We start from the raw sequence: 11,016 nt of genomic DNA, 5'->3' as shown, positions 1-11,016 counted from the left end.
GCAGTCGCAGCCATACCCGAGCCCATCCCTCTGCCCCCCACCTTGGGCTCACCTCCTCTGCCGAGGGCAAGCCTGGCCAGCCCGACGTTTGGGACGCACGGGAGGACCTGCCACCCCCCTCCTGGCTGGGACGGGGCCACCCACAGCTCGGGGTGCCCAGCCCTTCCTTCCAGCCAGCACGGTGGGTGCACACCCGGCCCTCCCCTCCCGGGCCTCCTTCCCAAAGGCGGGCGGGAGCCCTGCGCCTCCCCTCGTGACTGCGATAAACATTACACCGAGGCCGTTAATGTTTAATGAGGTTGGTCTCCCAATTAATGCGCTTTCCTGTGGGCGCCCGCTCCCAGAGCGAGACGCCCGCCGGACGACACGCTGACGCGATGGGTGACGGTAAGGGCGCTCCGGGGAGCAGGATGGCACCCGCAGCCAGCACCCTGCTCGGCCCACCCCAGAGGGGCTTCCCTGGGAGGGTGGCTGCCTTCGCGGGGCATCTCCAGCTGAGGAGCAGGGCTGGGCCCTCCCGCCACGCAGAAACCTGCACGGGAGGGTTTGGGGGAGACGTGGGGATGGATCCCCAGAGCTCTGCAGCCTGCTGGCGCATCGGTGCCGGCTGGCGTTTGGCTTCTCAGGGGGATTTCTCCTCCCAAACGGCTCCTGGCAGAGGGACACGCAGCCAGGTGAGGCGGCTCGAGCGGCGACGCGTGGATGTGGGACGGGGGAGGCTGCCAGGACGCGCCCCGGTGCAAGGTCTCTGCCCGCGGGGTTGTTGAGTGCCCTGCGCCGCGGGAGTGGAGCCATCGCTGCCCCCGGGCAGCGGCACTTCCCGAGGGCACGGGGAAGGCTGCTCTGCCGCCAGCATAGCCGTAGCAAACACAACCGGCTGCTGCAGGCAGGCGAGCCGGGTCCGTCTGCAGCTTTGCCTGGAGCTCGACGGCTCCCGTGCATCCTGCGAATGTACCGGGAACTTTAAACTCCCTGGGGTGAAAAGCAGGAATTGGGGAATCCTTTACCGGCTCGGCTAGACCTTGAGGAAGTTGGAATGCTCTTGCTCACAGTCTTCATTCCTGATTTTTCCCACCTCGCCTCCCCGTGAGCCCGGTGCCCCGGCCCTGGCTCTCACTTGGGTTTCTCCTGTTTTCCAGAGCAAGCGCCCGAGCAGGGCCTGGACAGGTTCAGCTACGGTGAGTGTGTGCCCCGTGCAGCCCGGGGGCTGTGGGCAGCGGGACGGGCAGCGGGATGGGCAGTGGGACAGGCCCACTCCCACGCCTGCCCGTGGGCTCTGCGCTGTGGGCTCAGCCCTCCGCCTCGCCTGGGCTGACGCCTGCTCGGCTCTCCTCCTCCCCAGACTATGAGACCATCCGTAATGGGGGGCTGATCTTCGCTGTCGTGGCTTTCATCGTCGGGCTCCTCATCATCCTCAGTAAGTGCCTCGGGTGGGCTGGACGTCCCCCTCGGTTCTGTTGCCCTGCACGTGGCCCCTTCTCCGCTCGCCCCCTGTCTCGCCCCACACCAGGGGCTGGGCTGCCTGGGAAATTTCCATCTAGGCAAGCTCCCAACAGAAAGCAAGTTGGGAAGGAGACGGCATAAATATTTAGCATTTCCTTGCCAGCGTCAAGGCTTCAGAGGGAAGGTCACTAATTAAAAATAGCAGAGAAAACTCTGACATTTCCAGAGTGAGAAACCAGCTTTCCCAGAGCCCTCGGACCTTGGCAGCTCCCAGAGAGACTCGGTGCCGAGTGTGCCGGGCACCCTGCGCCCCTGCCTGCACGTACAGGCCCTGCCTGCCTCACTCTGCGGGTCCGGGGCAGCCGCAGCATCGCGGCTGCAGGTGCTGCCCAGTGGTTTTAGGGAGAAAAAGACAACCGCCTGCATTTGCAACCATGGGGACAGCTTAGGGAGAAGGACAGACAGCCGAGCGGGCTCTTGCAGCTGGTGTTTTGCTGGGCAGTGCCAGGGGCTGCAGTGTTGGGGTCCGGGGTGGTGCAGGGGGGCTGGGAGGCAGCACATGGGGTCGGCGTCTCCCCACACCGGTGGAAGCTGTGCCAGAGGCCAGCCCCAGCGTGGAGGCACAGGGGCTCGGGGCTTCCCATGGGAGCCCAACCCAGTGGTCCCAGGTGGGGGACAAGCCCGCGAGCAGGACTGTTCCACCAGAGCAGAGTGGGGCAGCTGAGATGGGGCAGGGGGAAGGCTCCAGGCACAGGAGGTCTCAGCTGCTCCTCTTGCCCCCAGGCCAGCGGTTCCACTGCGGAGGGAAGAAGAAGAGGAGGTGGGTATTGCACGGTTTTAAGGCAGCTTTGTCTCTCCTCCCCATCCTTGTTCTGCCCACCGGTAGGGCTGGGGGCTCGGCTCGTCCTCCCTCCCGCCTCAGCCATGTTGCCCAGCCTAACGCCTCTCCCCTTGCTTTTGCTCCACAGACAAGGAAACGAGGAAGACCTGTAGCTGCAGGTAGGTTGCAGGAGGAGGCACCCAGGTGGCAGCCAGGCTCCCTGGGCCTGCCTGTGCTGGGCAGCGATGCTTCAAGGCACCCGCGCTGCAGGGAAGTACCCACGCGGGTGTTTGTCTTGGGGGGAGAGGAGCTAGGACACGCTGGCCTCTGCGGCCGTGTAACCCTCCCACTCTGGTTTCAGAGCTGCCCTGCCACCGCGGAAGCAGACCTTCATCCAACGCAGAGAAGTCCTTGCCAAGGGCCACCCCTTACCCCGCTCCAGTGGATCCATTACCCTGCTCACCCCAGGCGAGGCCAGAACGCAAATTGCCCTCGTGCTTTCCCCTCTGTTAGATCCAGCAAGAGTTTCTTGGCTAATAAAGGTCAAGCTGAGCGAGGTTAAACTTTGTGCCCGAGGCATTTGAATCGCCCACTCTCCTGGCCCGGCACCAATGACTTCTCTGCCCTGCAGACATCTTCCAACACAGACCCAGCGAAGGTTCCTCCGCACACCCACGGCACGGAGCAGCCGGCCGTCTCCGCTCTGGGTTTGCAGAGGGGCCTGTGGACGTTCCTGCTCCCGGCCCCCCTGGCCACCTTGGGCCAGAACAGGGCTAGGATGGTGCATCCAGCTCTCTGGTTTCACAGCCTCTCTCATCTCGGCGTACAGACAGAAAAACTTCTTAAAAAAAAGAAAGAAAAAAGCAATGAGCAAAACTCTCTCGCAATTGGGCGGTGAGTGAGGAGGGAGGTTCAATCCCAAGTGTTGGTGTGTGGGTGAGCTGGGCCGACACGGACACCTAGCGACCGGCTCTGCTGGCCGCAGGGCTGCCCCCCCCAACCCGCTGCCCCTCCCAACCACTGCTCCCCCACTACTGCCCCCCAACCACTGTCCCCCCAAACCCACTACCCCCCCAAACTGCTGCCCCCAACCACTGCCCCCCAAACTCCTGCCCCTCCAACCACTGCCCCCCAACCACTGCCCCCCAAACCACTGCCCCCGAAACCACTGCCCCCCCAGCCACTGCCCCCCAGCACCCTCGTCCCCTTCCCCTGTGGGCAGCGTGGTGGCAGCGGGGATCCCACAGGAGCCCCAACCCTGCTGCTGGCGGCAGAGAGACCGGCTCACCTGGTCCCTTCAGGCTTCCATTGAGGTCAGGCGCTGGCAGTAAAACGGGATTAGCTGGGGGAGGGTTACCAGACAAAACCCGTGCAATTTGTCTCATCTAAGGTGCTTATTTAATGCAGTAAGGAGATTATTTTGAAATATAATTTTGACTCGATGCTGACCCACTAATAAAGACCTGGCGCAGCTTTGCAAAGCACGAATGGGAACCAGAGCTCTGCCCTCTCGCTGCTCAGACCCCCAGCCCTCGCCGGCGAGGGGTGCGCTGTGGTTGTGTCCCCCTAAAGAAGGAGCTAAAGGGCGCAGCAGAGGGACAGGCAGCCGGCGTACAGAACGAGCCCGTCCTCAGCGGGCTCTCCCGTCCGCGAGGCCCAGGGCTCCCCGTGCTGCCCCGTGCCCGAGCGTGCCAGGGCTCAGGGTGCCCTTCAGGGTGCGTGTCCCCTGGCACCGGCCCCCCGGCCAGACCCACAGACAGAGCCCCTGCAGCGCGAAGGGAGGAGATTAAGGGGAGTGAAAAGCCGGGCCTGGCTCCCTGCGCAGGGGGATCTCTGTCTCGGCACCAGATGGCATTAATAGCATTATTCTGCACGGCTTGCGGACACCCACGTGTGCACGCAGACTCGCACAGCCCTTCGCACCCCTGCCCGGGGCTGGGGACTGTGCCATGGGTCGGGGGGCTGTCAGGGTGTGCAGCGGCAGAGCAGGACGCGCTGCCAGCACCTGGAAACTTGCCCTGGAGGTTACGTTTGGAGGCCAGGCTACTGCTGGAGCTGAACTGGGAGCAGCCCAGCTACGTGCCCCCCCTGGATGGAGCCAGGGAACAAGGAACAGGGGAAAGACATAAGCAGCTGAGATGATGTGTGGAAAACGTGCCAGCGGCAGGGGCGCTCCCTCTCCACGCCTCCACAGGCTTTGGCCATTGAGCCCAGGAGCTATGGGAGCGGGAAGCTGGGAAGGCCGCAGGGAAAGGCCACCATGTCCCCTCTCCGCTGCCTTTGTCCTGGTGCTGCCCTGTGAGAGGCTCCTGTCCCCCCAGGGCCTGGCAGGGGTGGTCCCCATCGGAGGGTGCCCCACAGGACAAGCCCCAGCCCTGCAGCCCCGCGGGTCGGCTGGGAGCTGCGGCCCCAGCAAGGAGGCGTTCCTCTTCTCCCCTGAACCAGGCAATCTTGGCGGATTTCTCTCACAGTCCCTTGAGCCATTAATCTTCTCAAAGTAAATCTTTTCTGTGACACAAAGGGGATTTGGTGAATAATACAGTGGACAACTGGAGTGTCCTTTTCCTCTGGGAAGACTCCCAGTGCTGAACAGCTTCCCCTTGGCACTGGCTATTCCCTGTTTGCTTCACCAGTGTCTGGCTGGACAGGTATGAGGGAGAGGGGCTCTGGCCGGCCATGGCTTGGCCAGCTGTTGTGCTTAAGCCACGACTGAACATGAGGAGCTGAGGCACTGGGGCAGGAGCAGGAGGAGCTGCAGCCAGGAAGGTGCCCTCCAGCACCACTCCCCCATCTCCACGATGCCAGGGATGCATTTGGCCCACCAGGAAACGGGAATGTAAAATGTCTCCTCATCAGTTAAAACAGGAGAGTGGCAAATGGTGACTAATGGAGCCAAAGAGGAACACTCGATGTGGTGGAGAGACAGGGCCGGGCTGGCGGGGAGCCAGCCACACGCCTCCTTCTCCCTTTGTTCTGCTCCCGAAAAGGCAGCGCATCCATCAGCAGGCGTCTGCCAAAACAGCAGCGCTCCAATGTCTTGGATCATCCTCCCTCCCAAAGCAAACCCCATTTCGGCCCTGGTTCCCGGCGCCGTGGGTTCGGCGCTAACCGCGCGCACCGAGATGGGCGGTTGTGCCTCGCCGGCCTCCGCTCAGCTCCCGCCTCAGCCCGCGGTGGCCGGGCGGTACAAGGGTCCCCGTGAGTCCAGTCCGAGCGCCCCGGGACTGGGCCTCGGCCCCGCGGAAACTTCCCAGAGGTGACTCCAGGCTGGGCCGGGCGCTGGCGAGGACACGGACCCCGCTCGCCTCCCGCGTACCCCCCTGCCTGGCGTGGGTGCGCTGCCAGGCCCGGGCAAACGCCCCTCGGCCCCGGCTTGCCCAGGCTGGAAATCTCGGGGCGCTCGGGCACTGCTCGGAGAGGGGCACGAAGCGCCCCCTTGCCCGCAGCCGGGGCGGGGGGGGCGTAGGAGCCGTCCGGGATGGGGCCACGGGCCTCGGGAGCGGGTGGCCCAGGGGCGAGCGGTGGCCGCGGGCAGCCCGCGAGGAGCCGCGCTGCGGGGCTGCGGCACTAGGGGGAAGCAGCGGCCAAGCTCTGGCCCGGCAAGAGCCTTCCCGGGCGGCGGGACCGCGGGCTGGGCCCCGCGCGGAAACGCCGCCGGTTTCGCAGGGGATGGGCCCCGGGGGGCCGAGGGGGACCCCCCTTTACCCGGGTACCGGCCCCTCGCCGCCCCCGGGGCCTTTGTGTCCCCCGGCCGCTCGCTCCCCTCAGCCTCTGGGGAAACTGAGTCACGGAGCGGGGCTGCCGCATGCCCACGGGCAAGCTGGGCGACCTCCCCCAGCACCGCCCCGGGTGGCACCCGCACAGGGCCAGCCCTGGGGCGAGGGGCTGCTGCCCCTGGCCCAGTCGGGGGGGTCCGGGAACCCCCCTCCCAGGCTCTCCCAGGCCCTCCCAGGCTCTCCCAGGCTCTCCCAGGCCCTCCCAGGCCCAGGTGCTGCCCGCAGCCAGCCCAGCTGCGGCCTCTCTGCAATTACCCCCACAGGCTTTTTTCCTCCTCCGCCCGGGGGGGGCTCATTCCTGGGGGATGGGGGTGGCCACGCTGGGCAGAGCCTGTGCCTCGGGCTGTGGGGCGGGCTCGCAGCCGGCTGGCTCTGCTAGCCAGGGAGGTGCTGCGAGGGCGAGCTCCTGCATGGGAAGCGCTTTGTGGAAAGGGGGCCGCGAGAGGTGAGTAGCTCTGTTGTTTTAATGAGCACTTTGTCCAGGAGGGGGGCTGGGGGGAGGCGAGGTGTGCCCTGGCCGGGGGGGCCGCTGGGGCGAGGGGTGCTCCCTGCAGCGCTGTGTGCCCCTCTCCCCTGGCATGGGGTAAAGCCTTGGGGTGCAGCTGACCCGGGGGGGGCGGGGGGGGCTGTTGGGACCCTCCTTTTGGCCGCTTTCCTCAGCGACCCTCTGCGGGCTTGTGTGGAGGGTGGGTTTTTGCATATTTAGTGGAAGAATGATCCTTAGGGGAAAGCAGCTGGCTGGCTAACGGGGCCTGTGAGCACGGGGCACCCCTGTAACCCCCCGAGCTCGGGGGGATCTTGGAGCTGAGTGTAAAGGCTGCCTGGAGCCAGAACAAGTGCTGGGCAGGGGGTAGCTAAAGGAGGCAGGTGGGGTCAAAGTGTTGGGGTGACGCTGCCCTCGGGGAGAGGCAGAAGTGTGTCTTGTGGGGGAAAGACCCTGTGGTGAAGCACAGAGGGTCCCGTCTCCCCTGGGGGGAAGCCTGGTGGGGCTTGGAACCATGTATGGGCACGTGTTGCTGTAATTTCCCCTGTGTCCTGGGTGGAGTTTGGGCCAGGGAAATTAGTAGGAGCTTCACTTTTTAGCAGGCTTTGCAGCTGAGCTTGCTGCTGGCTCTGGCAGGTTGCTAGCTCCTGGTTAGCAGGTCAGTGGCTACAGGGAGGGGGAGAAGTGTTTCTCCCGGTTAGCACCGGCCTCGCTTCCTGGGAGCCTCCCGTGTGCTGCCAAAGTCCAGGTGATGCTGCCCAAATAATCAGCGTGATGATTTTCAGCCCTTCCTGACTGCAGCTGTGGGAAGCACCTGATGCTGCTCTGATGGGGTGGATGTTAGCAGGACACCAGCTTTCTGGGCTGAACGCTTGTGCAAAGGCCACGCACAAATGCTTCCTGAGTGTGTTGAAATGGGGGAGCTGTGGGGAGGCTGGTGGCCCTAAACAGCAGCTCCCAGGAGCGCCAGGCTGCCTGCCCTCTGCTGCCAGACCTGCACGTGGGGCTGGGCATGGGGGCTGAGCCGTACACGGGGGAGCAAATGGGGCTGTAATGAGCGGCACAGGCAGCTCAAGGGCTCGCTGTGGCTCCTGGAGTGAGACCTGGGGCTGGTCATTCACCCCGTCAGCCCTCAGTTGTTGTCTCTTTGTCTGGCTGGCAGATGCTGTCCTCCCTTGGAGGATGGAGCTTTTGGCAGGGGGAGGTTAGTGCTCTCGGTGCAGGCTGAGTCTCTGAGCTAGGGCTGATGGGGAGACTCACTGGAGATGCTGAGCAGCCAAGGGAGCTCAAAATGAACAGGTGAGTAGCGTTGACTCCCCCTGTACATGTGCCTCAAAGGGAGATCTGCGAGGCCCAGCGGGTGCCCTGCCAGCCCCCGCACCCCCCTTTCATTCACTCCTGAGCGTAGGAGGGTAGAAACTGCACCCGAGTCCAACACACTGTGTGCTGGATATGAATGCTGGAGCAGTTTCTGTGGCTGGCAGATTCCTGTTAGCAGGCTGGCCTGCGCTGCCACCCTGCAGCAGCTGCCGGGGAGGGAGGGGGGCAGATGCCTGGCATGTGGCTGGGGCTCCCCAGAGCCGGGGATTTGCTTGTTGCCTTGGGTATGGGCCTGAATAGCAATTTCCTTGCGAAGTATCAGCTAACATCTGTATAGGGATGTGGGTGGCGATTGAAATGCACCTCGGATCCTGGAGGGATGCGTGGGCACCGGGTGTGCATCAGCTGCTGCCTCATGGCCTCCCGGGATGCCGGTGGCACGGCCGGGGTAGGAGTGAGCCAGCAGCCAGCGGCGTGGGGCCGGGGAGCAGCACGTGCGCGCGCGGGAGGGCCGTGTGCTGGGGACACCCACGCGCGTGACAGAGCTGTGAGGTGGCCTGGGAACAGGCTGGGGAGGGGGTGGTGACAGAGCGGTGGAGCTTGGCAGCACCGAAGGAGGGGGAGCGCATCCCCAGAGAGGAGGAGGAGGAAGGGCCGTGGTATGTCAGACCTGCACGGCACAGGCACGGTGTTTGCTCCCGCCTCTGCTGTTGGCTCCTCGGCACGGAGGGGTTCGGTGGCAGCTGCCCTCGTTGTGCCCATCCCCGCACAAGGGGATCTGGTGCGGGTGGCCTGGAGCAGGGAGGGGACAGGGGAGCCGTGGCCCTGCCGGCTTCTCTGGGTGCTTCCTCTGTGAAATGGCGCTTGGAGGGCGTGGGGAGCGGTTCCCACCGCGCTGCGGGGGAGTGCTCTGGCTCTTCCCAGGGACTCCCAGGCGTAGGGAGTCACAACGAACTGGTGTGGGTTGAAAATGGCCAAGGAGCTGCTGTTTTTCTAATTTTTTTTTTAGTGGGTGACGATGGTTAGGTTTGCAACTAAATCTAAACAGTGCCTCTTAAAAAATCAGTGTGTGGTGTCTTTTTCTACTTCTTGTTTTGTTTGAAATCAGAACGCTTCAGTCTTTCTTTCTGTTTATTTTGCAACAAACGTGGATTGGCAAGGCTGTTTTGGAAAGCAAAGCAAACCTGCTATAATCGCTTCAAGAAAAGCCTTTGTGGACGGCTCTAAGAGTCCAGACAAGTTGGCTTTGGGGCGACCTAAGTCCTGGGGAGTAAGACCCGAGGCTTGAATTAAGCCTTCACTAAATACCCCCCAAAGTAACACATGAACTCCCATTTATTTGCTATTGGCTGGCCAGAGGGATGGATGGGTGAGAAGTCTGCTGGGCCCTATCCTGCTGCGTCCTCTGTCCCGGCAGCACCGCGGGTGGGTGCTGTTCGTGCCGTGAGCACCCGAATTGTGTCCTCAGGCTGCTGAGCGATGTCTGGGAGGCCCGCGGGGCCCTGGGGGGCAGCTCCGTGCCGGGGGGACGCGGGTTCCCCGGGGCGAAGCGGCCTTTCGGCAGCCGCGGGGCCGCAGCGTGACCGGTGCGGGGGCAGCCCCGACGGCCGCGGCCGTTTGCCCGGGGGCGAGTCCCCCCCGCCCTGGGCGCGAGGGTCCCCGCCGTCGGTGCGCACCCCCCGCCCTCCCGAGGCGAGGAGGAGGGGTGGGGGGGGAGGAAGCGCGGAGGGGGGGGCCGGGCGCTGCCCCGCGGCCGCGCAGCCCTACCCGGCGGGGGCTGCCGCCCTCCCGGCGCTGCGCGGCCGCGGAGCGGGGCGCGGGGGCGGGGGCTGCGCGGGAGCCCGGCCCACCCCGCCGCCGCCACTCGCCGGGAGAGGGGCGGAGGAGCGGCTGGGAGCTGGGCGCTGGGCTCTGGGCTCCGCACCCGGGCTGGCAGCAGCGAGCGCGGCACGCCGGGGCACCGCACCGCCCGCAATTGCGCCGCAGCCCCGGGGCCACGGCTGCTCTTTATGGCATGTGGCTGGTAACTTTTTTCCTGCTGTACTCTTTGCGGAAAGGTACGTCGCCCCCGGGGCGGGCGGGGGGGTGTGTGTGTGTGTGTGCGGATGGCCCCGGGTGCGCCCCTTCGGGGGAGCCGCGGGGCTCCTGGGGCGCGGAGCGGCGCCGGGCCCGGCGGAGAGGGGGTGTGTGTGTGTGTCCCGGGTCCCCGTCCCCGGTGGTCGCGGGGAGCTGGAGCACGGCCCCGACGAGGGCAGCATCCTCCGGGCAGAGCCGCGCTGCCCGCGGCCGCCCGGTCCCGACAGACGGACGGAGCCCGGCGACGCCGCAACAATCGCATCTTCCCTCCGGGAGCGCCGCGGCCACCGTAACCCGGCGGCTGGGGAGGGGGAACCACAGCGGGAGCGGGGGGAGCCGCGGGACAGGCGTGTCGGGGGCCGCGCACCCATCGCTGGGGCCGGACGGAAAGTTGGGGCTGAAGTGACCGCTGCCCGGGTCCGCGGGGGATGCGCCGAGCCGCGTCCCCGCCAGCGGAGCGAGCGAAGGAGGGCACGGAGCCGCTCGGGTCGCGGGGCGCTTGTGACCACAATCGGCCCGTGTTACATAAAGGAATCGCCCGTGTCCGAATCTGCGGGAATTTTTAATTGCGGCTCGATAAGAAATTGCCTCTTTGCGACATGACCTGACCTGCAGACGCGGTGATGGAGGCGCCCACCTTTTGGAAAATTGTTTGCTCGAGGATGTAAAATGACAGTTGCCCTAATTATCTTTTTTTTTTTTGACATTTGAGAACAGCAAGGGGGAAATTTTAGGAAATGAGGAAAGCGAAAGAAAGGGGACGGAGCTGCCTCCTTACTCCTCTTGCTGCCTCTTACATTACCCAGTTATCTGAACGTTAATCCGATGAAAAATATTTACCCAGGTTTAAGAGGGCATCCTGTCCGGTTGTGTGGTGACGATCAATTATTCCATCAATTATTAATTATGGAATAGCTGCTTGATTCGAGCTGGAGTAAAGCTGCGTTGGGGAGCTTTACCCAAAATCGCTTTTGTGTTTAGGATCTGCTGAGCTGAACGTGCCAGCGTCTGCTTTGCTTACATTTGCATTTTTTACTGGGCTAAAAGGAAAAAACAAACGCGAAAACAAATAACCGTCGAGGATGCTGCGATTTCTT

General features: G+C 64.3%; 2 protein-coding genes across 7 annotated transcripts in view; both read left to right on the top strand.

Moving 5' to 3' along the window:
• The first annotated feature begins 272 nt into the window (after positions 1–272).
• FXYD2 (FXYD domain containing ion transport regulator 2) lies at positions 273–2,826 on the top strand. The gene is made up of 6 exons (XM_074894829.1): positions 273–387; positions 1,140–1,178; positions 1,343–1,417; positions 2,227–2,263; positions 2,412–2,442; positions 2,625–2,826. The coding sequence occupies exons 1-5, from the start codon at positions 294–296 to the stop codon at positions 2,434–2,436; spliced, it is 270 nt and encodes an 89-aa protein (XP_074750930.1). The 5' UTR covers positions 273–293; the 3' UTR covers positions 2,437–2,442; positions 2,625–2,826.
• Positions 2,827–9,726: 6,900 nt separating this feature from the next.
• The window catches only part of DSCAML1 (DS cell adhesion molecule like 1), a 104,232-nt gene continuing 102,942 nt past the window's right edge, over positions 9,727–11,016 (top strand). For all 6 annotated transcript variants that reach the window (XR_012626465.1, XR_012626464.1, XR_012626466.1 and 3 more), the window contains exon 1: positions 9,727–9,900. Coding sequence is in view for 3 of the 6 variants with exons in the window: in XM_074851027.1 (XP_074707128.1) it covers positions 9,858–9,900 (43 nt within the window). In the remaining 3 variants the exon portion in view is untranslated. The remainder of the gene's footprint in view (positions 9,901–11,016) is intronic.

The sequence above is a fragment of the Strix uralensis genome, chromosome 26 (assembly GCF_047716275.1).
Source record: "Strix uralensis isolate ZFMK-TIS-50842 chromosome 26, bStrUra1, whole genome shotgun sequence".
Classification (NCBI taxonomy): domain Eukaryota; kingdom Metazoa; phylum Chordata; class Aves; order Strigiformes; family Strigidae; genus Strix; species Strix uralensis.
This window is presented reverse-complemented; position numbering and strand designations above follow the sequence as displayed.